This window comes from Kockovaella imperatae, assembly GCF_002102565.1.
Source record: "Kockovaella imperatae strain NRRL Y-17943 chromosome Unknown BD324scaffold_21, whole genome shotgun sequence".
In the NCBI taxonomy this organism is placed as follows: domain Eukaryota; kingdom Fungi; phylum Basidiomycota; class Tremellomycetes; order Tremellales; family Cuniculitremaceae; genus Kockovaella; species Kockovaella imperatae.
Window position 1 is genome coordinate 77,088 of NW_019028961.1, and position 24,748 is coordinate 101,835.

The window sequence follows — 24,748 nt, forward strand, 5'->3', positions numbered from 1 at the left end:
GGACGTCGAGGGACTCAGCCGCGGGATAGAAGGCGGCGATCGCCGGTAATCTGGTCCGCATCAGATATGATACGAATTCAGACAGTCTGAATGGTGACGAGGAACTGAATCTGGTGAGGCCAGGATGTCGAACGGCGCAGGGGACCGACGCAAGGTCAGCGTCTTGATGGTCTGTCTTGGGTAAGTGATATCTCCGGAAGACGAGTCTCTCACGCCACACAGGAAGTGAGCGTACACCCAACGCCCACGCTTGGATCTGAGACTGACACCGGCCGTCCTACCCGTAGCATATGGTGGGTGTGACCTATATCCCAAGCCAGACTAATCAGCTTCAGTCGCTCTCCCATGGCGGAGGCTATTCTGATAGATCGCCTCTCAAAACGCGGCTCTGCGTCGAAAATACTCGATATTACGGTCGATTCCGCAGGCACAGGAGCGTATCACGCAGGAGAACCCGCAGACGAGAGGTGAGCCTTCTATCAACTGTATACCGCTGTGAGGAGGACCTGAGGCATCACAGAACGATAACCACATGCCAGAAGGTAAAAATTGCTTGATTCTACTCTTCTCTTAACACCACACAGCATGGCGTTCCTGTGACATCCATCGCCAGACGACTGACCCCAGAAGACTACGCCAAATTTGACTACATATTGGCGATGGATGAGTCCAAGTGAGTGCATGCGACGTCGTCGAGCTGACCCCATTTCAGTCTCGACACGATCCGTCAGCGGAAGCCCCCTTCATCCAAATGCTCCATCTCTCTCTTTGGATCTTATGATAGCTCCGCGGGCAGATCCAGGACAATTGACGATCCATACTACGGTGGTCGACGTGGGTTTGAAGAAGCGTACGAGCAGTGTGTGAGATTTGCCGATGGATTTTTGGACCATTTAGAAAAGGCCGAATGATCCCATGTCAACCATTTATCGTATGCGGCCACGATCGGCTTCACGACTTCTCCACCATTTGCCCACTCTCCCATCGATACATCGGGCCTTTGCCGACATTGTATTGATTGTAGTTCTGAGTCGCATACTTGACGACGCCTTTCCTAAAAGTGATATTGATTCGACCTTCGGCACTCTTCCTTTTCGGTATCGAATGTTGCCACTGATGCTGCGTCTGGCCTCGCATCACGACCATGTCACCATCCTCAAGCAGAAACTTTTCGTGCTGAGCAGTGTTCTTGTAATTGATGTGACGCATCAGAAAGCCGCGGGATCCACCGAGAGAGATGGAGGCGATGCAGGGATTCTTGCCGAGGAAAGATTCAGAGTCGGAATGGTACGAGATGGAGTCGCTTCCAGTGGCATAGTAATTGACGAGGGCGAAGTTGTACGTCTCCCCTGTGACTTCTTCGACTGCGAGGGCTCGTCAGCAGTCTTCCGATGACTATGTACTTACCCTGTCGCATCAGCCTCAGGAGGATCTCAGGGATAGCCCTCGGTCTCGCCTTATCGTACCCGTGCCAGGGTGTGCTCGTTGAGTCCTTGCCGAAGACCGTGGTCCATCGAGGTGTATGGTGCTCCATTCCCATAGAGGTATAAGTGACTCGATACCATGGTAATGCCTCCAGAAGATAGTTTTTCAGCTGACGAGAACACGACGTATCGATGAAATGTTTGAGGTAGAGTAGATCGAGACCGTATTCCTGTTTGACGATCGCTTCGGAAGCCGTATTGAATCGGAGATTCAGGCTCGATGGAGGAGGAGCGATACTGATGGGGTGGTTGTAAGTGGGGCTAGGTGGAAGATGATAAGAAGGGTGATCTGGCGGAGGATAGTCTTTGAAGGCCTCATTGCTTTCCGTTATCTCGGGATGTGCTGCTTCGCCCTCGGTCTTCAACTTGTCCGCTGCGACTGATTCAACTTTGGCCACCTTTGGCTTATTGATCGCTTCGATCGACGTCGAAGACAGCCGTCTCTTGTTATGAGATATGCTCGATTCGGGCTTGAAGAAGCCAAGGAGTGACTGTTGAGTCTTCATATCGGTTGTTGAACTCGTCGACGTTTGACATCGACTCGAGGATGTATAGGATCCAACGTCACTGACAATGGCAGCTAATACATGACGATCGACATTACGCAGCCAATTCCGACGGGATAAGAAATCCAGCATATTCAAAATTTAAATCCATCGTCGACCACCTACCTCTGCAACCCACTTGACCGCTCCGCGACTTAGATCTACGGACTAATTCAGCCATGACAGCGTCTAATCCCTCACTGAGCGCAGTATCAGCCTCTAAAGCTGCTGAGAGCTCAAATGCGAAGCGAAAGAATGCTCCAAAGGAGGATGAAGATGATTCAAGCTCTGATGATGGGAGCGATGTAGTGGGTCGTAATCTAGAGGCTCTTATGTATATGGAGCTGGACTGACTGGGTATAGAGCATGATCAATGTCGACTTTGATTTCTACAATCTGAATGAGGATGTAGACCAGTGAGTACGCTGCTACGGCTCGATGTTTCAGCCGGACTGCTCTCGTCTACGCCAGTGATCCGGCACTGACTGACACCTCTCGCAGGATCGCCGCAAAGCGATTGCTGCGACAGCATCTCTCTCATGACGAGGAGCTAGTGGATGTTCATCCACTAGCCTCCTTGATACTGGCGGAGAGCTCTAGACTTGGCGCAGGGAGCAGTATCAAAACAGATGGAGAGGAGAGCGATCCTTGGGCTATACTCGCAGCCGTCGACCTGGACAGGAACAAGGTGGGTTGGTTCAGGCGGGCGCGATGAGAATCGAATCCCCTCCTGACGCTGTCTGAAGCTTCCGCTGATGTTTTTTCCCAGGATGACCCTGCTCTCAAGCCTTTCGTTTCATACCTCGCCGGCCGATCCAAATCCGCAACCTCCATTTCATCCCAGCTGCTCGAGCCTTCCAAAACCGCTCTCATTTTCTCCCTCCGAATGCTGAATCTACCCTTACCACTCATCCCGCCCATGTACAAGATGCTTCTGTCTGAGCTCACAGACAACGGCGCGGAATTCGACCATTTCATTCTCTGGGGCAGAGGATACCGCTTAGAAGGGAGTGAAGAGGGTATGGGGTTGGACTTGCACGATCAGAGGTATGTAGGGGTAAACGTTTACTGGATCTCCCCCCTGACATATCATAGCCGAGGTAAGAAGAAGAAAAAGGCTGGGAAAGCTACGTCGTCGGCTCCTGCACTTGCTGCGGGTAGCTTTGCCTATCATCCGGAGGAAGAGTTTATCGACAAGGCGAGTGGTTCGAGAGCATGGTCGTCGGCTTCGCTGACCGGCTAAATCAGGTCGCAGAAGAAGTCCACACCTACCCCTTTCAGTCCGCTCAGCAACGTGACGAAGACGCGTTCGGAGTGGAGCAATTCGGACGACTGGTGCTCGTGAATCGAGACAAGCTACTTTCAGCAATCAAGAGCATGGAAGCGGCTGCTGCTGAGCCGTGATGATGATCATGGGTATTGTGTTCACTTGTAGAATCTATGCAATGTAATGGCTACACTTGGTCTAAATTGGACTGATCATGCTCCCGTAGCTGTTGCGTTCTCCGTCCCATTCGACTTGTTCTCAAATCTCGCTTTCATGTCAAAGTAGTTCACATGCAGGCCACACTCTGACTTTGCCTTTCCAGCCCATCTCCCGGATCTCTCAGCGGCATCAGAGTCCGCAAGCGATGGATCCGGGGGAGCAGTGGAGTGGACATCTCCAATAGACCGATATCCTTGGTCCAAGAGCGTGTTATACGGCACATCCCTAGGCATACATCAGCCGGGTCCAGCATATTGAGTCTCATTTCTGTGCTCACTCCTTGTCAATGTACGCCTTGACCTCTTTGAACGTCCACGAAATCAAGGGGTTGACCTTTATTAACCCCCTCTCATCCACCTCCAGCACTTTCAACCCTTCCCTTTCTGCACCTTGGCTCCTCCTTCTGCCCGTGATGACAGCTCTGACTCCGAGCTCCCTATACGCTCTCGCAGCAGGTTCCACCTTGACCAAATAATCATACGCCGCTTCGTCCGTCTCCCAAAGGCTTGATCCGTACTTTGCGGCGAAGCCTTCTGCATTCAGTGGTTCAACCTGAGGAGCATAGGTATGCAATGGCGCTAGGTAATGGTCTGAGGCGGTCTGGGCGAGGGCGAGTGTCTCGGGAAAGTGATGAAGGGTGTCGAGGAAGATCTAGCAGGCGTCAGATACGGTGCTGCACTGTAGTTCATACCAGAGGGACGAGGTGAATCTCATGCCTATCTAACGATATCTTTGAGATCATGTCAAGAGCGGCCGTACCTGTCCTAGCAGAACATGTGAGTTTTGCCGTCCACGCTCACAAGAACATCCACTCACAGACCAAACGCCGTGGTCTGATACAACCCATCGAGGTGGTCTACGGCCCATATCAATATTTCCTGTGGCGATTTACCCTCCAGTTCAGCATTGAACGCTGCAATCTCTTGCTCGTTGTACTGAGGGGTGAGGATATCAGACCGAGATGAGCCACCAGCTTGATCCTGCGATGTCATTGTTTACTGCGTGTGAGTGTCAGTTCACAAGATGCATGTCCATTGCTTCCTCTGTTCCCAGAATGCTTTATAAGAGAATGAAATGATGATGTGCTATTCCCAAAAAGTTGCCGTCAGTCCCCAACTCTATGCCGTAATCTTACCACGTGGCTTTGAAATCCAACCACGTCTCAGAGAATCTTCGGTCCGACGTGGAACTGTTGTCCAAGTGGATTTTGTATACAGCGTCGAGGCAGCACTTCTTGAGAGAGAGAGAGAGGTTGCGATCAGCTCTCTGGACTCCACCAACATGCGTATACAAAGCTTGATCTCCCTCTGTCTCATTCTTCTGGCACCCGCCATCCATGCTGCCATCCTGGCCATCGATTATGGTGCCGAGTTCACAAAACTGTCCTTGGTGAAGCCAGGTGTGCCATTCGATGTCATCTTGGACAGAGATAGTAAGAGAAAGATACAGAGCGTAGTAGGATGGAAGAGGGATGACAGAGTATTTGGTCAGGAGGGCAAGATGACCGTGAGCTCGTAGTCCTGCGGATTCTGAAGTCCAGCTCATTCTGCCTTAGGCCACACGTTTCCCGGACGCTCACTTCCCGTACATCAAGCCTCTGATAGGCGCCAATGCACTCACTTCCCTCCCCATATATCCCTCCTCTCCGAAGCTCACATCCGATGGGGCGCTCATCTTCCCACATCCGAATCACCCCTCCCACATCTCACCAGCTCCTGAATCTCAAGATTCTGTCTGGACCCCTACTGCTCTACTGGCGCATCAGATATCATACTTTAGAGGATTGGCCCAGGAGATGTCAGCCTCCGATACGGTCTCTCAAGCTGTCGTCACTGTTCCCGCATGGTGGAATCATTATCAGCGGAAAGCATACAAGGATGCGCTGGAGCTTCAGGGACTGACTTGCCTAGCTATGATTGGAGAAGGCACAGGTGTCGCTCTCAACTATGCCATGACAAGGACGTTTCCAGATTTCGATTTATCGACAGGACAAGGCGAGAAGGAGTACCATGTCATTTACGACTCTGGCTCCCTGTCGACCACTGCAACCGTCGTGGCGTTCTACCAAACCTCAGAACTGCTCACTCCTAAATCAAAGACACCAATCGCCACCACCCACATCGATACCATTGGTACTGGCTATTCCCCCGTGGGTGGCCTCTTGCTGGACCTGACTCTGCAAGAACTCCTGGTCGAGGACTTCATCAAGAAGGCGGGGTCCAAGGCGGACGGCATCAAGGAGGACAAACGGGCCATGGCCAAGATCATGAAGGAGGCTGTTAGGGTCAAACATATACTCAGTGCGAACCAGGAAAGTAACGTCAACGTGAGTGATCATGTTGCAAGCTCGGAGGTCTCGCTCATCGTCGGGCAGGTCGAGTCATTATACAATGACATCGATTTCCGGTCCAAAATCTCTCGAGCCGAGCTTGAGTCCACACTGGCAGACAGTGCCGATCTTTTCGCTTCTCCCGTTGCCGCTGCATTAAGCTCAGCAGGCATCAACATGTCATCCGTCAATTCGGTCATCCTCTTTGGAGGCAATACTCGAGTCCCACTGGTCCAGAGTGCTCTCAAAGCCGCATTGGACCCCTCAGATCAAGACAAGATCGCTCAAAACGTCAATACCGATGAGGCAGCTGTGCTCGGCGCAGCCTACTATGCTGCGGCTCTGAGCAAAGTATTCAAAATGAAAAAGATTGACGTCCAGGAGACGAGCTTCGAGGAGTACTTGATGAACGGACAGGTATTGTTCCCAAAGGGGTCGCGGTTGGGAGAGAAAAAAGCTCTGTCCCTAGACCCAAAGGGCATTATGGAGTTTGATTTCTCTCAGGGAGCGTGAGTCTGCGGGACTTTGTGTGCGGCCTAGCTGATTGTGACTCCAGGAGACCCGTTCTGCATCTCGAAATTCTGGAGCTGGAGCAAGCGCTCGCAAATTTCACGTCACCCGAGCCAGCGGTCAACCTCACAATTCGTCTCGACTCACGAGGGTATTTGGCCACCTCAAACGCCGTCCTCGTATCGAACTTGACTGAGCCCGAAGTATCTGGTGGAGTCGCGGGCGCACTTAAGGGTCTATTTGGCAGCAAGAAAGACAAGGATGAGACGGGCAATGAAGACGAGAACGTTGAGGAGGGTGAAGACGCGGTGACTAAGGAAGCTGAGGATGGCTCCACGCCAGAGCAGTCGGAGAAGAAGAGCAAAAAGGCAAAATTGGAAAAGGTCGCCCTCAAATTCCGAGAGAAACAGTTGGGAATCAGGCCCATGACGGGAGAGGAGAAGCGAGTCACGATGGCAAGGTGAGTTGTAACGTATACCATGAAGAGAAGTGGCTGACAATTGACAAGGCTCACTTCCATTGCTGCGTACGAAAAAGCCAAATTTGCTCGTGAGGAGGCACGAAACTTGCTTGAAGGGTATCTCTACCGGCTGTCTGGCCTCCTCAGTCCTGATGCCGAGAACCGGGCATTGTGGGAATACGGCACGCAAAAGGAGCGAGAGGGATTACAGAAGCTCATGGAGGAGACCTTTGAGTGGCTGGGAGATCACGCCGAAAAGGCAGAGGAAAAAACTCTTGTGGAAAAGCGCAGTACTCTGACGTGAGTTAGGAACTCGATTTCATGAACAAATCTGATTCGACCCTCCTGTAGTAAGCTCGAACAACCGATCATCACCCGATTCAAAGAGGCCCAGACACGTGGCAAGGCTATCGAAGACTTTCAACAAGCCATGTTTGCGGCTCGAGCCTTTTTCGTCGAGGCTCACAAGAACGTGACAGCGGCCAAGGAGGCGGCCGAGGCGGCGACACCTGAGAATCCTGTGGCCCCGCCAAAATACACTGACGAGGAGTTGAAGACTGTCGAGGATATGCTCAAGGACAATGAAGTGTGGATGGACACTAGAATGCAGAAACAAGTCAAAATTGAGACGGACAAGACGAAGGATCCAGAGATCTTGACAGAGGATCTGGACAGCAGAGGAAAGAGACTGCAGTCGACAGTGAGCGAGCGTTCCCGGTTTGCGCTTTCCTGTGCTGACGTAGCGGATCCAGGTTCTACGTCTAGAGAAAAAGAAAGCACCTCGTGCGCCTAAGCCCGTCAAGAGTAGCAGTGCCAGCTCGTCCAAAGTCACTGGAGAGGAAGACGCTGAGAGTACGATTTTGGCCTCTCCGACAGAGACCGCGTCGAGTGAAACTGCGATTCCGACAATAGATACTCCAATCCATGAGGAGCTGTAGTAGTTTGCATTGCATGCTGTCAGATTGCGCGGATCCCCGGCCCGCCGATGCGTACTCTTGGCAGCCAATGCGACACGTATTATCGATCAACTCTTTCTGACCACTTGACTCACCATGTCAGACTGGCAGCATGTGCCGACAGACCCTCCTCCGCCGTACAGCGCTGATGTGCCTTCCCCGGCCGCTCGACAGCGATATCGCACAGACCCCCGGCTCACTCCTCGACATCGCATCGTCTCTCATAGCCGAGGGATCCCCTTCGAAGTCTTGACGCTGTTGTGTCGATATCTGACCGAGAGATGTCCTTCCCTCCTGGTGTGCCTCTCTCTGACATGCAAAAGGATATATCAAGTAGTCCTCCCACATCTGTACCACACCATACGCATCGATCGCAGTTCGTTCCCAAAGCTACTACATGGCGTCCACCTTCCCAGCCCGCCTAACCTGCTCTCATTCCGACTGGATGGTACTCTGCCCCCAGAATTCATCCCGTCAGACACTCTCAAGCGACGTACCGAGGCTTTCCGGCTCGTCGAAACGGTCGTAGTGGAAGGATTTGTCCCTGACATCTGGCACTCTGAGTCCGTGACCGCTCTCCATCCCGGGACCATCCTCTTTCCACAAGCGAAAAGCCTATTCATTTCAGCCGAGACTCTCATGGCATGTATACATTGGGAGATGGTCGGTCCTACGATAGCTACAAACACGTCTCATCCGTTCCTTGGAGCTCTCAAGAGAATCGTCAAGCCCGGACATGTGGAGATTACAAGTGGAATATGGGCGACAGCTTCGCTTGGCAGGCGGCTGACAAGCCAGGATCTTGACTCATTTGTCCGAAGCGGCAAAAAGCTTCTGAAGAGACTCTTTAATAGCTGGAAACTGGACAAACTGGTATTTCATGGGTTGACCAACGAATGGATGATCTGCGCAGACGACTGCAAAAGGGTGGTCTTGCACTACGTCAGCAGTGGGAGGGGCGAGGATTTCAGCAACGACAGAGTTAGCGCGGTGCAAGGCGCGTTGGAGGAACTCAATGGTATGCAAGGTACCAGACTTGTCATCGTCGGGTCAGGCGAGTCTAGACGGACTGAAGCGTCAGGTCACACGTCCACCTCGCTACAGCGAACATCCGCCCCAATCAAGCCGGACATCAAAGGCAGAATTCTACGAGCGTGTCAAGCCAGCGAGGTGATCAGCGTTACCGACGAAGCGCTGTCACGCATACAACAAGCTGGTCCCTCATCCGCCAACTTGGTATCAAGCGTGAAGGAGCGAATAGATTGCTACGTACCTTCCGAGATCAACCGCCTACCGCCAGAAACCCGTCGGATGATCGGTTTGGGACCGAGGTGCGATTGTTATCGACCGAAGGATTCGCGTTCTTATGACCTTCGTGAGGTAAGACCGGTACTGATACCCGATCCTATCGATGAGCGCTCCAGTACTATCAAAGGTGTCGGCAAATTCGTGTGGGTACGGCGTGATCAATGACCCGGTAAGGCTTTATGCCCCGGCTCTGATCGGCCCGGTTCCAGGTCCGATAGGACTGTTCGGATCCGAAAGATTCAGTCACAGATCTTTACTCTGTGGTCGATTCGAATTTGTGTAAACTTCTCTACACATTACAATGTCCTCAATTGAGCTCGACGCAGAGGCCATTTCGGCCCTGCATATCCCCGCGGTCGGCGGCAAGATCACTGAAAAGCTCCGTGATGGGCTCGCCAAGGTCCAACGTGTTCAAACCCGTCATCGAGTCAATATTGTCGATCACTGGGGCGGATCGCAATTCTTCAATGGAGCGAAGGTGTTGGAGATTGGCTGCGGTCAAGGAGACATGAGCACAGTGATTGCTACGGCGGTCGGGTCTGCAGGGGCTGGCCAGATCACTGCGTGGGACCCCGCGCCTGGATCGTACGGTGAGTGTGACGCTCTGCGGCACCTGGAAGATGATCTAATGCATGGCAGGAGCACCATTGACCATGTCTGAGGCTCACGAGACTTTGACATCGAACAAAGAGCTGGACAACCTCAAATTTGTCATCGACAGCCCTATCGACACTGTCTTGACCAGCGAGGCGTCCTATACCCACGCTGTCCTCGTTCACTCGCTGTACTACTTTGAATCCGAAGCCGTCCTGCTGGAAACCTTCCGGCGCTTGGCGACAAACACACCAGCCATCAAATACCTCTGCTTGGCAGAATACGCCCTTAGAGCAGATATTGTGGAACAGGTCCCACATCTTCTCTCCGTTCTCGCTCAAGCCGCTGTTCATGCTCTTCATTCTGACGACAAAGCTACGAACAAGTCCCCGTCGAGCAACGTCAGGACCGTCGTCGGTCCCGGGAGGATCATCGAGCTCGCAACTGAAGCCGGATGGAAGCTTTGCACCAAGGACGATGGCTCAAGTCATGAAGCGACCTTCACACCCGATGCAGACCTACAAGATGGATCTTGGGAAGCGCAGACGGTCGGTGACAAGTCCTGGGAATTGGACATAAGAGGCGAGGGCAATCAGACCCGAAAATCCGCTGCCTCGGCTTTGGAGGCGTTCCAGAACTCTACAGCGACCTCATTGACATCTCTCCGGGCTACCTCGCGCAAGACCGCGACTATGCCAGTCTGGTGTGCCGTATTCGAGCGGAAGAGCTGAGACGAGGATGATTTGACCAAGGGCGGGCGGGAATGGATCACAGCTATGTTCTATGCATAAGGATCCCCTTCGCATCAGTATAAAGCGTAGCAAACAGCTTAGTCTGCGACCAATTGATGTGGCGGTTATTCAGTATCGTTCTTGTGACACGTTTGTCAGGCCAGTCTATCCTATCAACTTCCCTGCTATCCGCATACATCGCTCACACAGAGGTCTCATTGGTTCGATTCGAAAGCCTTCTGTGAGATTACTCTGGGCTCAGCGGTTTGTGCCGGGACTCGACGTCACAATTTACTTCCTCTGATATCATCGAACTCAATCTGTATCAATATTTACAATATCCTAGGCTCGGATGTGCGGGAACGTCAGAAGAAATGGACTTCGCGCAGAATTGTCTCGACGAGCGAAGTAAGTACATTGCCAAACCACTGCTATAGGCCCTGCTTGGAAGTACCCTACAAAGGCGACTCAGAACGCCAGGTGAAAGCAGTCAAATGACTACGTGACGCAGACATAATGATCGTAGACCGATTGCAATAGATGATTATGCATGGATGACCTCACTCTGCGTACAGATCTGCTTCGCTGCATTAAAACTTCCTCCATTCACAGCCTACACACACCGTTTAGGTGAAAGAGCCTTGAGGCGGTCCAAAGTAACCTGGGTCGGTAGGCACGGCGAGACGAGGAGCTCCGAAAGATCCCTCGTAACCCTCATTTAAAACATTGTTACCCCACCAATTGAGAGAGTATCCGCCATGAGGAACCTCGAGAGCAAAGAAGATGATGACTCCAGCGATGGCAATACCTGTCGGGAAAGATGCAGCGAGGACATAGTTGTACCTAGTTGCACAGCGTCAGTGGTGTTTCTTCTTTACCCGGGAATTTGCCACTCACTTCGCCCAGAATTGGGTGTATCGCGGTCGGACGATCTTGAAGGAGAAGACGGTGACGTAGAGCAGAGGCAACATGTAGGAGATGTTGTACGGTGCCAAGAAGTAGACACCACCTTGAGCGAGCATGACCGGGTGGAGACCTCGGATCAGGCTGCTCCTCGGGAAGGCACGCTTCAGACCCCAGTACACTTTGAGCGATGTCAGTTATGTATTACTCAGCGATCGGGTGTCGACTTACCAAAGACCATCGCAGCGCCAACTGGGAAGCCCAACAAAGCGGTGGTGTATCTCTTGCCTGGTCCAAACAATCGCTTAGGCGATAGAGTTCCCCAGAAGACAGATGCAGTGAAGTAGGTGGTCTGACCGGGACAGGTGAGATGGAAAGCCGCTCCTTCCGTGCAAATGTCCCTGAAGCCCATGGCATAGTTGAAAATACTGGCGCTAACGATACAGTAAAGCAATGTTGCCCAGACTTGGGCGGTGAAAGTGTGCCACGGGGGGAGCTTGAAGTAGTGAGCCAATTTGAGGTCGTTTGAGAAGCTGACGGCTTGAGCGGCGGAGATGTAACCATATGTTTTGAAGTACATGAGAGCGTTGGCATTTCCGGAAACCAGTGAACCTCCGATGAATTCTGAAATGACATTGGTCGGAACAGAAACTCCAGTGGTGGCGGTGATCAATCCAACTGGGATCATGGTGAGGAGGCAGAGAATGATACCGAAGACCATAACGACGGGTGAGGTGTCATCGGGGTAGATGGCAACTCCAATCATTCCGATGGCCGCAAAGACGACGAGCAGAATCATGTAGGCCCACTCGGGCACGTCTTTGTATTCTTTCATGAGCTTTGCATGGATGTCTTCGTCGAGGAGGTCTTGTTCGCCGTCGCTGCCTCGTCGGAAAGATGCTTTGACCGCTTTTGCAAATCCTTTGAAAGCCCGAGCAACCTGGTGTCTGTGGAAGAGAGGAATGTAGACCAAGGTCGCTCCGTACATGACAAAGTAGCCAATGTAAGCAGTGATGAATCCAGCGGTCATCCATGGTTCAGAGTAGGATTGATAGAGGTCCAGGTCAAGTCTGCCGTTCTTCAAGATCCTAGATACGTTGTAAGAGTTACCGGTGTTGTCGTAGGTTCCGGGCTGGTTGATTGGCAGGTACCCGGTGTTCCACTTGTTGGTGTACCAAATGGCAAGGGTGGCAATGTTGATGATCACGGCCGAGATGGCGATGTTGACAACACTGAAGAGGGGCACGGTCAATGGAGTGAACCAAGCACCTGCAATGTTCCAATCCCATGATGGCCACGGGTTGAATCCCATTCCTCCATTGAAACCTGTCACAGCATCGAGGTTGAGGTTGTTAGGAGCGATCCAAGTGATCCAACTGAAGTAAGAGAGCGAGGTCCAGATGAAACCGGGGAACCAGTAGTAAACAAACATGGCGATAAAGGTGATCAAGAAGAATTTCTCCCGAGACCAAGTGTACATTTTGCCGAAAGGTCCGCGCACGGGCTCATTCTTTTCGGTGTGGAACGCCTTGATCAAAGCCATGTTGTTGAAAGTTCCAGGCCAGACTGCAAACGAGGGCCAGACCAAGAATCGTCGCAAGAGGCCAGCCATACCGTAACCAACCATGTTGGTACCGAGAGTGTTCAAGTATTGGTAGCCTCGGCTGTGAGCGAAAGATTCGTCAAAGTAGCCTGGGAGGTACTGCACGGGAACAATGTAGACGGTGTAGGGGGAAGTCATACTGACATTGCACATGATGGTGATGAGCATGTGTTCCTTCTTGTTGAAAGGTCCAGGGTTCAGAGAGCAAGTGTGACCGAAAATACGGAACTGACCGCGAGGCAGAACCCTCGCCAAAAAGTTGCCGAAGGGATAAGCCAAAAGCTGGGCAACACTGGTACCGATACCGATAGCAGGCTGACGGAACGAGAACAATGTGTCGATGAAGGAACCGACCACTGCGAAAATGGTGCCGATGAGGAACGATCGGAACGTCATGACCGGCATGGTTGGATCGTCGGTAGTCTCGGTATTGGCTCTGACCTCGAGGTAGGGCGAGTTCTCAGTGGCCAGCAAGACCTCGATCTTGACATCTCGGATGAGGGTAGCGTGAGGTCCGGGGTTGGCAGCGATCTCTTCGTAATTCTTGGAGAATTCTTCGAGCTTCTCGAGAATGTCGAGGGGGAAGAGCTGATCGTGCTTGTGCATGTCAAAGAGCTCTTTCGCAACCGAATAAGCCTGTGCCACACTCAAGTCGACGAGTTTCTCCTCGAGGTCAGTGATCTCATTGTCGAAGAGTTCCAGCTCCCTACAAGGTCGGGGTCAGCGATGACCCTCTCAATGGGTAGTATCGTCCACTTACTTCTTGAGCTCGACCTCCTCGCCGATACTGAGGGAGTCCAGGTCAGGGGCGGCAGTGACCGCGACCTTTTCAGTCTCCACATCAGTGTCGTTGATTTTCTTGTCCTCCACCTGTCCGTAGGCAGGAGCAATATCGTTTGCACCCATCTTGAATGTGAATGGTGAAGAAATAGAAGAAAGGGGGGGTTGCAGAACGAGAAGGGGTCTTTTGAGCAACCCTTGTCTTATGTGACTGGATCTCTGCGGCCACTCAGAAAGGAGGGGGACTTGCGATCACTGAAAATAGCCGTGTGCAGCTGACGGGACACTGGCACATCCTCGGCCGTCGTTATCGCACGTCTTACGCCACAATTGACCCGGGAGTACACTCAAAATCTCAGAATGGAAAATGGGTCGTTCGAATGAGCAAGATTGGATCTATTCCTGGTGATCATTTTCTCTAATTGCTCACGTGAAACGTCCAAAATAGACATCAAAAAGCGGGGAACTGTTTCTCCCCAGGTTCTGGCCTGATGTGAGAGGATTACGTGCCACTGGTGATCGCCCCTGAAAAGCCGGCATATCTCCAATCTCAGCTTTGACACAGGGAGGAATCCTCTTTCCGCCACGGTCCCATGGATCTGAGATTGTCGTAACTCTGATCTGCTGCGAAGTCAAAATAATAAGAATAATCCTTCTGGAAAAGTGGCGGCTTCGGCGAACAACCACAGGGTTTGTGTGAAGAGGCTGATATGAGTATGAACGAAACCCTGGTTCCGTTCCTTTTCGCTTAATATAGCAAAGAAACTTATAAACCTGAATGGCGCAGGACGGGAAAAAAGCAAGGGATGCGGGGGCTGCCATGATTGCCACAAAGAGCTCTGGTATCTGGCGCTCCGAGGCAGGCCACTCTTCGCCCGTGTCCTGGACGGACCTTGCTATCGTTGAGGGAGTTGTCGTTATCATGTAGTGAGGATATCGCCGCGACATTCTCTAAATAGAATACGGACGTTATCTGTTCCAACTTAATCCTGCGGATATTGATTGATATGCAAACCTTCTCGGGGCTTGAATGATCTCCACCATCGCATGAGCCGGCCGTGGTGGTCTTATCGTTTCCATGGGTCGAAAGATGTTACGAGACCTGACTGCTTTAGGAAAGGCAGCCATCCACATACCACCGAGACCGTTCGAATCAGGCTGGATCATGTGATACCCGTCATGCTCGTCGTCAACTGGTCGTGATGCCGTCTTGCATGTCGTGATAGTCATCTCTAAAGGTCGATTTCGCACCCATCAATCGCCTCCACTCATCAGTCGCCTCCACCCATCGATCACCTCCACCTCGGCTGTAATTGACGAACGGCCCTGAAAACCTCAGGATTGGTTCCGTCTCGGGTCAGACGTCGCATCTTCCGGGTTCTTCGCCTCAGCCATGACTGGGTGATTCGCTCCCAAAATGTACGCGACCCTTGCAGAGGAGCCCCGTGACCGAGCAAGAGACACCATCGCATCGTGGCCGCTGTCATCCCTGGATACGGAGAGTCACCTCCTGCATTCACGGGCAGAGTGCAGGAGATCCCGAGTGGCGTCGAGGGTTCTGATCTCGAGGTCCAAGAGTGTCTCACGGCTTACTGGATTGACAACAACAGAGGTGCGCCACTTGGCTTACTTTGAGTGATCTTGCTCCGACTTGAGGGTCTGAATTGGGGCTCTTGTTCCTCAAACCCTCCAAACACTGCTAAATAGCTTGCCGATTGACGTATCTGCTCCCCGTCGCCGCACGGTCGGAAAGACCAAGCACACACATCCAGCAGACGATCGAGCGCGGCAAGACTGGCGATGGGCAGATGGGACGGGGGTTATCAGATCAAGACTGGGCGGATGAAGCTCTTTGCAAAAGGACCCGAATTGGTTGCGTGGGCCGTGTGAGATGGGCTAACTCGCGATCCCGGACCGGAGTTGCCAACCTGCCCAGCTAGATGGAGCTGACAAGGGAGGTGCTATCCGGCGAAGCTCAACAGCGCTTGGTCATGTCATTGACTGAATGCTCCCGCGTGTCCCGGAGGGACCCATCGCGAGAGGACAGGGGTCACCTCAGGTGGGAGGATAGCCTATGGATTTTTTACTGTCCTGCTTCTTCCATGACGCCTTGGGGATTGAAGTCAATCTGAGCAGCTCTTGCGATTCGTCGGTCGTGTTGGTCGTGTTCGCCGATCAAGGTCGATTTATAGTGAGAGCTACCGAGCGTCAGTACGTAGTGCGGGGCGGCGGCCGTGTTCGGCCGGTGGGCTCTTGAACCACATGGAAACTGAGACTTCACTGACCAGGGTGTCCTTCTATTCGACGGTCATCAGTTGAGCGATGTGTACGTATGGCTGGCGACAGAAGAGAGTCTGTAGATTTCCGCAGATGAGGCACCGCGTATTGTGGTTCATCGATGCGTCGGTAGGATGGCCTCGCGGCCTACCACGTGGTATTCATGAACCCCGACGATAGCCGGGGTCTCCGCCCACTTCTCCTCACCTACCATGCTGAGACGACTCATGACCCAGTTCCGTGGCATACACAGAGTGGAGCGACCCAGGAGACCATCCAAGGTGCCCGACCCCGTGATCCACTCCCATCCACCATTTGGACCATGTCTCGAACCGCCGTTGTCAGAACCGCCCTCACTGCCCGAGCGAAGACATGATGGCCGGAAGTTGGAGGGCAAGTCGGGAGCATGGCAACGATGGGACTGCGTCGCTCCCGCTGCGTATCCAAGGAGCTTTGAGGAATCGGTCGGAGGATACTCTCGGGAGCATGGACCGTTCCCACCTGGCCCGGCGAACGAGACAAAGGAAGAGAGAGTGCAGAGGTGTGCGCGAGACTTTCGAGAGCTATTGCGCAAGCGGTACGAGGGGAAGACAGGGGGAGAAAAGGGCTTATACATGGCCGTAGAGGGCTGGAGGCGACCGGATCCAGGCGGAGGGGCTGTACTGGTCTGCACGCACGCTAATGGGATGAACAAAGAGGTGGGTTGGAATGGGAATCGGCTGATGGACAGAGCTGGTTTCCAGTGATCAAGCGGTTGGTGGATGCGCCGATAGATGAGGTGTGGTTGCTGGATGATACGCGGCATGGCGCCTCGGTCGACCTCAATGCCGGTCGACTGGGGATTCTACACAATTGGGAGGACGGAGGCAGAGACGTGGTCAACTTTGTGGCACACGTCTTGCCGTCCGAATGGGGTATGGGCGAGGTCTTGCCATGGCACAAGGAGCAGAAACGCCGAGTCATTGGCGTGGGTCACTCATTTGGAGCCAATGCACTGTGAGTGGCGTATTGACTTCGCTCACGCCAGCGTTCAAGCAGCCCACGCCCGACCGGACCTCTTTGAGGCGCTGTTCCTGGTCGAACCGATGTGTGTACCGTCAAACGTACAACACATGGAGCCCCTCTTGCCTGACTTCTCCCTCGGCATGAACGCCATGAAACGGAGGACCCAGTGGGGTTCACTGGCCGAGGCCCAAACAGCGTTTGCCAAATCGCCGGTGCTCGGACGGTGGCATCCGGAGATCAACGAGGTGTGGGCACGGCATGGATTCGTCAAAACGGACAACGGGGTAACACTGGCGACACCTGCCTGGGCAGAGGCGGCCGTCTTCGCCGAGCCATTTGCTCGGGGCGTAGGATGGGACAAGCTCGGTCAGCTGCGTGTGCCCGTGGGATCGGTCATCGGGAAAGATTCTCAGGCCTTGGGAACGTTGGGGGAAGCGAGTGAGCTGGTACTGAGGCCACCAGGGTCCGTCGCTGAGGTCGTGGACGGGGCTGGGCATTTGCTCGTACAGGAGGATCCTGTAGCTGTTGCCGAATGTCTCAGAAGGTTTTTGAGTCATCGGGCAAGGTTATGACATGCATTCTAGGCGGGTATGAAATTGGCCGCGGCAGAGTCAAAGGCGGCCGATTTGGATTCAAGATCGAGGGCGAAGGGGTGGTTTGTGAGCCTGTCGTCAGCTTGGGAGGCGGTGTGACGTACGTTGCAGCCAAGCCCAGTGTCTTTGCCACGGCGAGGACCTCGGGAGATGCGTCCTCGAGATTTTGGATGTCCGCCTTGGCTTCCTCGAGGTGCCCAAGAAGCAGATGAGACGCCGCATGAGAGGCCACGACGGCTGGAGTTCGCCCGTTAGGGAGCTGATACAGCTCCTCGTAGAAGTAGTAAGATTGGTGAAGCGGTCGGGCACCCTGAAGTGTGAGCGGAGCGGCGGGAAGCTTGACCCACTGCTTTTAGGCCTATCCACGCTTCCATCGCTTGTACGAGGAGCGAGTCGTTGCCAATTCTCTTCGCAGCATTGTATGTGGACAGAGCGAGATCACGTCGATTGAGTGAGAGCAAGAGTTGTACAAGGAGCGCGTTGCTGTGATCAGAAAAGGTCGGGAAGTGACCTCACCATTCGAGATCAGTCTTTCCTGCGCCCTCGGTCAATGTTGCCACTGCCTCTTCATTCTCCCCTTCGAGGATAAAAATGGTACCTGCGATGACCCGGACTACACCCTCGTCTTGACTCTCCTCGCCGCCCTCACACTCGATGACCAAGTCACGGACGGCATCAACGTGAGAGCTGTCGGATTTCGCGAGGTATTCTGCCAGGGCGGAGACGGCTTTGGCAGATGGCGCGTCAAATGGCTTGAGGGTGGAGAGAGCAGAGGATGTAGCAGGAGGTGAGAGGGCAAGATGGGATCTGGCGATATAAAGGGATCGGAGGAGGGGTTCAGAGCTGGATTCAGATGGAGTGAGGGACTGGGACGAGGCCTCAGCGATGCACGCTGAGGGTCAGTGGGAACGACGTGGCAAGAAATTCACCCTTGTAGGCGGCTAGACATGAGCGGAGCAATACGGCGTGACTCACCTTGGTAGAAGAGCTGCTTGACGTGGAACAGAGGATCGGCTTCCATGGTGCGTGGTAAGGATGCAAGATCAAAGATGGGGGTTGCTGCTGACGCGACGGAAACAAATTTCGGACCAGTGTGGCGAAACAAATGTGTGAGCAAATCGCCTCTGATGCCCTCTGTCAAGAGCATATCTTTCCGACTCGAGGATCCTGCTCGGAGATCAATCATCTAGGACAGAATATCAGACTGGGTAGCTCATAGATAAAGAAGATGCGTTTCCATGAGGATCTACATCAACAGCTCTCCGTCTGATATACTCAAGCGCCAGCATCCGGATGGCGAACATTTGGTTCCGTCCTTCACTCAGGATCTGAATGGAGAGTGAGACCGCGGCTTGCCGGTCGTGAACATCAAGACGCATCTGAGCACGTCGGTGGACCATGAGACGCTATTAGGCTTGTCTCAGTGCATGTGATGGTGATGGAGAGCGGATTTGATCCAAATGTCAGGCTTATGAGACCTTCCAAGCATTCCTCCAGGAGAAGTCCAGACGTGTTATTGGAAAGTGGCACTGCCACCTGAGAGCGAATGAAAGGCTTGGTCCTACATCAAACAGAGCGAATAGGGACTATTGTGACCCTTCCTGTGCTCGTGACACCGACTGCCCAACGTGTGGCAGACATGTTGTTCAGGAGGAACAAGGTCCGCGAATAGTCGCAAATTTTTGAAACGACAAGGATACTGTGCTTGACACATGAAGCAGCAGAATAGGTCAAGCTGGAAAGTCATGTAGACCCTGAATGCTTACCCGGAGATGCAGTCGACAGTAGGAAACTGTCTCGTGTGCGTCGTAGTCGTCTCCAGGATCTCCGCAAGTAAACTCTGGGTATCAGTGCTTATCGCGACGCACGCACGTCAGCATTCGGAATTGTGGCGTTAGGTCAAGCCGAGCAACGGCATGAATAGTGAGCGAGCGTCGACTGTGGCGCCCACCGCTGTCTGCCCCCATGTAAGCCAGGAGCAATAGCGGCGCCCTGTGCTACTAGACTGCTTATGCCCCCTTACCAATGTTTCTATACCTGTCCACGTATAGCCCCAACAAGCTGCGTTGCGCGGCGCGACTGTTCTTTGTGCCTCTCGTTGTCCCTGGATTTTTTTTTAAAAGAAAAAATGATTTTTCAATGTCCCCTTGGCCTCCCTTCCCTGGCTTGCTTGCTTGCTGCTGTGTGACCTTTTTGACCTTTGGCTTGACACATCCTTGTCGTGTATGACAACAGATTCTGACTCATCTGTCCCATCCTCGGACACATCACCACCAACATCATCATCACTATCACTTGTATACATCACATACACAGGTCTCGGACTGGATTCGAACCACCACCACCACCACCGCACACCCATCTCACGACGCGTGCCACGCTCGGACCCGCACCTCGAAAGGGAACCTGGCCGGCCAAGCTTTAACCTGTCCTTTCATATCACCATCCCGTCTCGCCTCCAATGTCTCGGCACCTTTGTGTATGCTGCTCAAGGTAGCCTCTAAGGTCAATCCAGGTTTTGGGCGATATAACAGAGTTAGCCTGAAACTTGTAACGAAATTGACCTCATAGATTGTTCGCCAAAAATGTCCTGGTGAGTGAGCACCACGCTGCTGTATCGCTGACTCCAGGGCTCCACCCTCTCCCACATCCACCTCTAGCTTGTACCCTCCCGGCGCCGCCGCTGCCTCCTCCTCCTCCTTTCGTCGTCAGCTCTCGATGGACACCACCAGCCCACTCAAACCAGAGCTGGAAGAGGACGACGACCTATTTGACCCCTTTGCCCTCGATCCGACATACCGCTTGCGAACGGTCAAGACAGCCCACTCTGTTCTCGCTGAATCCATCCACGCCGACCGTGATCGCGAAAAACACCAACGCAGGCGGACACTCTTCCGCTCCCTCACTCGTAAACGTAACAGAAAACGCGCAGACAGCGATGTCACAGCGGTCACAGCGGTCACCACGACCACGACCACGGTCACCCCTGAACCCGCCGGCGCCCGACGCAAGGTCTACATCAACACTCCACTACCGCCAGACCTGTTGACCAAGTCTGGTGACCCGCTCATCCGCTACGTCCGGAACAAGGTCAGGACATCCAAATACACCATCCTCACATTCATTCCAAAGAATCTGTTTGAACAATTTCGCCGTGTCGCCAACATTTTCTTCCTCATCTGTGTCATTCTCCAATCCATCTCCATATTTGGGGCCTCTATGCCCCAAATCGGTATGCTCCCGCTGATCACGATCCTCGGCATGACCGCGATAAAGGACGGGATAGAGGATTGGCGCCGGGCTCAGCTCGACATGGAGGTGAACAATTCCGCAACGACAAAGCTGGGTGGCTGGAGGAATGTGAATCAGCCAGAGGATCCGAGGACCTGGCTGGAGAAAATGTTCAAGAAGGGTGAGCAAAGAGGCGTCAGCGGTGCTGATGCCAGACGGTCCGTCCAAGGGTGTACGCAAGTTGCGAGAGCGCGAGGCGGCCGTCGATGGAATAAAGATGGAGTCGCTCGACTCGAGCGATTACAAAGACCTTCCCTCAACGGCCCAGTGGGAACGTACCCTGTGGAAGAAACTCGAGGTCGGCGATCTCGTCTTCCTTCAAGAAGACGATCAAATCCCGGCCGACATCATCGTTCTGTCCACCTCTAACCCCGACGGTCTCGCCTTTGTGGAGACCAAAAATCTCGACGGAGAGACCAACCTCAAAATCCGCAAATCTCTCAAAGCCACCATCGACCTACGACGCGAGCTCGAGCACGCACAGTTCGTGCTCGACTCGGAACCACCTCATGCCAATCTCTACACCTACAATGGGGTGCTTCATTGGAACAACCACAAAGAGGCCATTACCATCAACGAGATGCTCCTTCGGGGATGCACCCTGCGCAACACCAAATGGGTCATTGGGGTCGTCCTGTTCACTGGCGCCGACACGAAGATCATGCTCAACGGGGGTGAGACACCGTCCAAACGCAGCAAGATTGAAAAGGAGACGAATTTTAACGTCATCATGAACTTTTGCCTCCTCACGATTCTCTGCGTCACCACGGGCATCTTTCATGGATGGTACCAGTCACTTTCGGGGACTAGTGCGAACTACTACGAGATCGGCGCCGCGGTGTCTAGCAACATTTACCTCGATTCGTTGGTCATCGTTGCGTGAGTTCTCCCGTGTTCTTCGCTGACCTCAGGTCATGCCTCATCCTGTTTCAAAACATCGTCCCAATCTCCCTCTACATCACCATTGAGATCGTCAAGACTATACAAGCGTTCTTCATCTTTCAAGACGTCGAGATGTACTACGATGCATGTGAGTGGGGCGAGGTGCGTCGCTGACTCCAGACGACACGCCGTGCGTGCCAAAGACGTGGAATATCTCCGACGACCTGGGGCAGATTGAATATGTGTTCAGTGACAAGACGGGGACGTTGACGCAAAATATCATGGAGTTCAAAAAGTTTTCCGTTGCCGGGGTCAGCTTCGGCGAGGGCATGACGGAAGCGATGATGGGCGCGGCAAAAAGGGAGGGGAGGGAGGTGCTGGATCAAGAGGAGGAGTTGGCGATGATGAAGCGGGCCATGGTGTCGGCGATGCGCGCGGGAGCGAGCGAAGTAGCGCCGGAGGGGGCGATGGAGTCGACGCAGGAGTCAGCACAAAATCCAGCGAGCAAGCTTGCCGAAGCTCGTTCTACCGGCTCCGCTCGTGCTCCTTACCTCCGCGAAGACAAACTCACTCTCATTTCCCCGATGCTACCCCGTTGCCTCACCGACCGCACTGACCCGATCCGCCCGCATCTGCACGCCTTCTGGCGCGCCATCGCCATCTGCCACACTGTCCTCGCCGACGTCCAAAAGCCGTACATGATCGATTACAAAGCCGAGTCACCCGACGAGGCTGCCCTCGTCGCCGCAGCACGAGACGTCGGATTCACCTTCCTCGCCCGGTCCAACTCTCGCATCGATATCGACGTCCTCGGCACCGTGGAACACTGGACCCCGCTGAAAGTGCTCGAGTTCAACTCGACTCGCAAGCGCATGTCGGTCGTCGTGCGCGATCCATCCGGACGCATCGTTCTGTTTTGCAAAGGCGCCGATTCAGTCATCTACGAACGCCTGGCCAGGGACCAATCGCCACTTCGCGAGCAGACCCTCGGCCATCTCGAAGCCTTCGCCAATGGAGGCCTCCGGACCCTCTGCGTCGCTCATCGCTACCTATCCGAAGAGGAGTACAGCGAGTGGTCTAAACGCTACGACGACGCTTGCGCCGCTATCGTGGACCGCGACGGTGAGATCGACAAGGCTTGCGAACTCGTCGAACACTCTCTTATCATCCTCGGTGCCACGGCACTCGAAGATAAGCTCCAGGAGGGCGTCCCGGAGGCCATAGCCACGCTCCACAAGGCGGGCATCAAATTGTGGATTCTCACCGGGGACAAGCTCCAGACCGCCATCGAAATCGGCTACTCGTGCAACCTCCTCACCAATGACATGGAGGTCATGATCGTCTCTGCGACATCGGAAGCTGGTGCCAGAGCCCAGATCGAAGCGGGATTGCGCAAGATGGCCACTCCTGGCACATTTGCCGTCGTCATTGACGGCGAATCCCTGCGCTATGCCCTCGAAGATAGCCTCCGTAGCCTTTTCCTCTCGCTCGGAACGCAATGCGCCGCGGTCATCTGCTGCCGAGTGTCCCCGGCCCAAAAGGCTCAGACGGTCAAGATGGTGAAAGACGGATGTAACGCCATGACACTGTCCATTGGAGATGGAGCCAACGACGTCGCCATGATCCAAGAAGCCAACGTGGGGGTCGGTCTCTTCGGCCTGGAAGGATCCCAAGCGGCCATGTCGGCAGACTACGCCTTCGGACAGTTTCGTTTCCTCACACGCCTCCTTCTGGTTCACGGGCGTTGGTCTTACGTCCGTGTCGCGGACATGCATGCAAAGTGGGTGTCGTTTGTTCTTTGGATCTGACTGACGCCTTCAGCTTTTTCTACAAAAACACTATATGGACAGTCTCCATGTTTTGGTTCCTCATTTTCAATAGGCAAGTCGGGTGTCGTTTGTTTCTTTGCTGACGGCAGCTTTGACGGGACATATCTCTACGAATACACCTTTGTCCTCCTCTTCAATCTCGTCTTCACGTCCCTCCCTGTGGGCATCCTCGGTGCGTTCGACCAAGATACCAACGCCCGGGCATCACTCGCCTTTCCCCAGCTCTACCAGCGCGGGATTCGCGGACTTGACTACACGCGGACCCGCTTTTGGCTCTACATGGGTGACGGCCTGTACCAATCAGCTATCCTCTTTTTCATCCCCTACCTCGCCTATGGCACTGGCGTTCCGTGGTCTCACCAGGGTATGGATACCAACGGGTTATACGATTTTGGGACAGCCTGCGCTGCGGCCGGCGTCTCCGCGGCCAACATTTACGTCGGTATCAACATGCGCTATTGGACGTGGATCACCGCCGCCGTCATCATCTGCTCAACCCTCGCTGTCTACCTCTGGATCCCGATATACTCGGTGCTCGGCTCGTGGCCATACAACGGTACCGCCCAAGTGGTCTTCACGACATTCTCCTTCTGGGCCATCATCCTCATCACTCTGTTCATCGCCGTGGGTCCACGCTGGCTGGTCAAGGCGGTCAAGACCTCGTACATGCCTCTGGATAGGGACATTGTGCGCGAGGCGTGGATAGCGGGGGACTTGAAGGATACGCTGGGTGTAGGGCATAGGCGCAGGCGGACGCCACCACCGGGATATCACCCCGCGAACATGTCGAGTCCTCAAAAAGAGCCATACAACTCGCCGTTGGTATCTGGACCCACGACCCCAGTGAGCCCTACCCCACCTGGCCCACGACCACCGTCTCCACTCAATCCCGCGACGCCGATAATCCTCACATCACCAAAGTTTCAAGCATTCACCCTGGCTTCCGGGGAGATTCGCCGGATGGACGAGGATTCAAGGCAGCTGAAGCGAGCGTCCTTAGGGGTTCCGCGCGCCGAGACGCTCGTCGACGGGTCGACGATGGATTTTTCACAGGGATCAGGTTGGCGCAGTCCGCGTGGGTCTAGAGCATCATATTTAAGCACAGGCAGTGCAGGTTGGGCACAGTGATGCATTTAAGAAAGTTGAACCCAAAAAAGGGTCTGGGAGACAAAATTGCTTGAA

At 53.7% G+C, this 24,748-nt stretch overlaps 11 protein-coding genes across 11 annotated transcripts; 7 read left to right on the forward strand and 4 right to left on the reverse strand.

The window, feature by feature from the left end:
- Window positions 1-117: 117 nt before the first annotated feature.
- Window positions 118-1,092, forward strand: BD324DRAFT_280448 (putative low molecular weight phosphotyrosine protein phosphatase). Its single transcript, XM_022012367.1, has 5 exons — window positions 118-293; window positions 336-467; window positions 521-542; window positions 585-673; window positions 713-1,092. The coding sequence occupies exons 2-5, from the start codon at window positions 346-348 to the stop codon at window positions 909-911; spliced, it is 432 nt and encodes a 143-aa protein (XP_021867773.1). The 5' UTR covers window positions 118-293; window positions 336-345; the 3' UTR covers window positions 912-1,092.
- On the reverse strand, window positions 970-1,666 carry BD324DRAFT_567825 (hypothetical protein; the record flags this gene model as incomplete). The annotated part of the gene is made up of 2 exons (XM_022013042.1): window positions 970-1,364; window positions 1,408-1,666. Coding segments are annotated over 2 exons (654 nt in total), but the record flags the coding sequence as incomplete, so codon positions are not given.
- Window positions 1,667-2,148: 482 nt separating this feature from the next.
- Window positions 2,149-3,471, forward strand: BD324DRAFT_280529 (p21-C-terminal region-binding protein-domain-containing protein). Its single transcript, XM_022012368.1, has 6 exons — window positions 2,149-2,341; window positions 2,393-2,445; window positions 2,531-2,717; window positions 2,799-3,076; window positions 3,125-3,227; window positions 3,278-3,471. Exons 2-6 carry the CDS (start codon window positions 2,396-2,398, stop codon window positions 3,431-3,433), a joined length of 774 nt encoding a protein of 257 aa, XP_021867775.1. The 5' UTR covers window positions 2,149-2,341; window positions 2,393-2,395; the 3' UTR covers window positions 3,434-3,471.
- A 4-nt stretch (window positions 3,472-3,475) lies between these two features.
- BD324DRAFT_639804 (putative phosphoadenylyl-sulfate reductase) lies at window positions 3,476-4,566 on the reverse strand. The gene is made up of 4 exons (XM_022017284.1): window positions 4,332-4,566; window positions 4,207-4,279; window positions 3,793-4,166; window positions 3,476-3,740 (listed from the first exon to the last, which is right to left on the reverse strand). The coding sequence occupies exons 1-4, from the start codon at window positions 4,505-4,507 to the stop codon at window positions 3,509-3,511; spliced, it is 855 nt and encodes a 284-aa protein (XP_021867776.1). The 5' UTR covers window positions 4,508-4,566; the 3' UTR covers window positions 3,476-3,508.
- Window positions 4,567-4,706: 140 nt separating this feature from the next.
- On the forward strand, window positions 4,707-7,802 carry BD324DRAFT_280538 (Hsp70 protein-domain-containing protein). The gene is made up of 7 exons (XM_022012369.1): window positions 4,707-5,021; window positions 5,071-5,841; window positions 5,890-6,353; window positions 6,401-6,814; window positions 6,863-7,114; window positions 7,166-7,514; window positions 7,567-7,802. Exons 1-7 carry the CDS (start codon window positions 4,797-4,799, stop codon window positions 7,750-7,752), a joined length of 2,661 nt encoding a protein of 886 aa, XP_021867777.1. The 5' UTR covers window positions 4,707-4,796; the 3' UTR covers window positions 7,753-7,802.
- Window positions 7,803-7,866: 64 nt separating this feature from the next.
- On the forward strand, window positions 7,867-9,243 carry BD324DRAFT_654155 (hypothetical protein; the record flags this gene model as incomplete). Its single annotated transcript, XM_022018756.1, has 1 exon — window positions 7,867-9,243. The coding sequence occupies one exon, from the start codon at window positions 7,867-7,869 to the stop codon at window positions 9,241-9,243; it is 1,377 nt and encodes a 458-aa protein (XP_021867778.1).
- Window positions 9,244-9,379: 136 nt separating this feature from the next.
- On the forward strand, window positions 9,380-10,403 carry BD324DRAFT_654156 (hypothetical protein; the record flags this gene model as incomplete). The annotated part of the gene is made up of 2 exons (XM_022018757.1): window positions 9,380-9,668; window positions 9,718-10,403. The coding sequence occupies 2 exons, from the start codon at window positions 9,380-9,382 to the stop codon at window positions 10,401-10,403; spliced, it is 975 nt and encodes a 324-aa protein (XP_021867779.1).
- A 552-nt stretch (window positions 10,404-10,955) lies between these two features.
- Window positions 10,956-14,105, reverse strand: BD324DRAFT_684270 (OPT oligopeptide transporter protein-domain-containing protein). Its single transcript, XM_022019211.1, has 4 exons — window positions 13,670-14,105; window positions 11,538-13,615; window positions 11,301-11,487; window positions 10,956-11,246 (listed from the first exon to the last, which is right to left on the reverse strand). Exons 1-4 carry the CDS (start codon window positions 13,813-13,815, stop codon window positions 11,030-11,032), a joined length of 2,628 nt encoding a protein of 875 aa, XP_021867780.1. The 5' UTR covers window positions 13,816-14,105; the 3' UTR covers window positions 10,956-11,029.
- A 2,004-nt stretch (window positions 14,106-16,109) lies between these two features.
- On the forward strand, window positions 16,110-17,581 carry BD324DRAFT_280638 (Alpha/Beta hydrolase protein). Its single transcript, XM_022012370.1, has 3 exons — window positions 16,110-16,664; window positions 16,697-16,962; window positions 16,994-17,581. The coding sequence occupies exons 1-3, from the start codon at window positions 16,179-16,181 to the stop codon at window positions 17,541-17,543; spliced, it is 1,302 nt and encodes a 433-aa protein (XP_021867781.1). The 5' UTR covers window positions 16,110-16,178; the 3' UTR covers window positions 17,544-17,581.
- Window positions 17,530-18,603, reverse strand: BD324DRAFT_639816 (coatomer epsilon subunit-domain-containing protein). The gene is made up of 6 exons (XM_022017285.1): window positions 18,540-18,603; window positions 18,494-18,505; window positions 18,081-18,456; window positions 17,912-18,047; window positions 17,669-17,874; window positions 17,530-17,636 (listed from the first exon to the last, which is right to left on the reverse strand). The coding sequence occupies exons 1-6, from the start codon at window positions 18,583-18,585 to the stop codon at window positions 17,552-17,554; spliced, it is 861 nt and encodes a 286-aa protein (XP_021867782.1). The 5' UTR covers window positions 18,586-18,603; the 3' UTR covers window positions 17,530-17,551.
- A 1,102-nt stretch (window positions 18,604-19,705) lies between these two features.
- BD324DRAFT_639819 (hypothetical protein) lies at window positions 19,706-24,745 on the forward strand. The gene is made up of 7 exons (XM_022017286.1): window positions 19,706-20,157; window positions 20,195-20,976; window positions 21,011-21,734; window positions 21,767-21,885; window positions 21,918-23,517; window positions 23,559-23,618; window positions 23,656-24,745. The coding sequence occupies exons 1-7, from the start codon at window positions 20,150-20,152 to the stop codon at window positions 24,692-24,694; spliced, it is 4,332 nt and encodes a 1,443-aa protein (XP_021867783.1). The 5' UTR covers window positions 19,706-20,149; the 3' UTR covers window positions 24,695-24,745.
- The last annotated feature ends 3 nt before the right edge of the window (window positions 24,746-24,748 follow it).

Bases quoted from the DNA above. Each gene is read 5' to 3' on its own strand.
- BD324DRAFT_280448 (XM_022012367.1), top strand. From the start codon at position 346: ATGGCGGAGGCTATTCTGATAGATCGCCTCTCAAAACGCGGCTCTGCG. The intron at 543-584 runs GTAAAAATTGCT...AACACCACACAG, and splicing joins CGATAACCACATGCCAGAAG to CATGGCGTTCCTGTGACATC. The intron at 674-712 runs GTGAGTGCATGC...ACCCCATTTCAG, and splicing joins TTGGCGATGGATGAGTCCAA to TCTCGACACGATCCGTCAGC.
- BD324DRAFT_280529 (XM_022012368.1), top strand. From the start codon at position 2,396: ATGATCAATGTCGACTTTGATTTCTACAATCTGAATGAGGATGTAGAC. The intron at 2,718-2,798 runs GTGGGTTGGTTC...GTTTTTTCCCAG, and splicing joins TCGACCTGGACAGGAACAAG to GATGACCCTGCTCTCAAGCC. The intron at 3,077-3,124 runs GTATGTAGGGGT...GACATATCATAG, and splicing joins TTGGACTTGCACGATCAGAG to CCGAGGTAAGAAGAAGAAAA.
- BD324DRAFT_639804 (XM_022017284.1), bottom strand. From the start codon at position 4,507: ATGACATCGCAGGATCAAGCTGGTGGCTCATCTCGGTCTGATATCCTC. The intron at 4,280-4,331 runs GTGAGTGGATGT...ATGTTCTGCTAG, and splicing joins CAGACCACGGCGTTTGGTCT to GACAGGTACGGCCGCTCTTG. The intron at 4,167-4,206 runs GTATGAACTACA...GACGCCTGCTAG, and splicing joins AGATTCACCTCGTCCCTCTG to ATCTTCCTCGACACCCTTCA.
- BD324DRAFT_280538 (XM_022012369.1), top strand. From the start codon at position 4,797: ATGCGTATACAAAGCTTGATCTCCCTCTGTCTCATTCTTCTGGCACCC. The intron at 6,815-6,862 runs GTGAGTTGTAAC...ACAATTGACAAG, and splicing joins AAGCGAGTCACGATGGCAAG to GCTCACTTCCATTGCTGCGT. The intron at 7,515-7,566 runs GTGAGCGAGCGT...TAGCGGATCCAG, and splicing joins GAAAGAGACTGCAGTCGACA to GTTCTACGTCTAGAGAAAAA.
- BD324DRAFT_684270 (XM_022019211.1), bottom strand. From the start codon at position 13,815: ATGGGTGCAAACGATATTGCTCCTGCCTACGGACAGGTGGAGGACAAG. The intron at 13,616-13,669 runs GTAAGTGGACGA...CCGACCTTGTAG, and splicing joins GAGGAGGTCGAGCTCAAGAA to GGAGCTGGAACTCTTCGACA. The intron at 11,488-11,537 runs GTAAGTCGACAC...CATCGCTCAAAG, and splicing joins TGGCGCTGCGATGGTCTTTG to TGTACTGGGGTCTGAAGCGT.
- BD324DRAFT_280638 (XM_022012370.1), top strand. From the start codon at position 16,179: ATGCTGAGACGACTCATGACCCAGTTCCGTGGCATACACAGAGTGGAG. The intron at 16,665-16,696 runs GTGGGTTGGAAT...GCTGATGGACAG, and splicing joins CTAATGGGATGAACAAAGAG to AGCTGGTTTCCAGTGATCAA. The intron at 16,963-16,993 runs GTGAGTGGCGTA...CGCTCACGCCAG, and splicing joins TCATTTGGAGCCAATGCACT to CGTTCAAGCAGCCCACGCCC.
- BD324DRAFT_639816 (XM_022017285.1), bottom strand. From the start codon at position 18,585: ATGGAAGCCGATCCTCTGTTCCACGTCAAGCAGCTCTTCTACCAAG. The intron at 17,875-17,911 runs GTGGGTCAAGCT...CTCACACTTCAG, and splicing joins CGTGGATAGGCCTAAAAGCA to GGTGCCCGACCGCTTCACCA. The intron at 17,637-17,668 runs GTACGTCACACC...AGCTGACGACAG, and splicing joins ACACTGGGCTTGGCTGCAAC to GCTCACAAACCACCCCTTCG.
- BD324DRAFT_639819 (XM_022017286.1), top strand. The intron at 21,735-21,766 runs GTGAGTTCTCCC...CGCTGACCTCAG, and splicing joins GATTCGTTGGTCATCGTTGC to GTCATGCCTCATCCTGTTTC. The intron at 23,518-23,558 runs GTGGGTGTCGTT...TGACGCCTTCAG, and splicing joins GTCGCGGACATGCATGCAAA to CTTTTTCTACAAAAACACTA.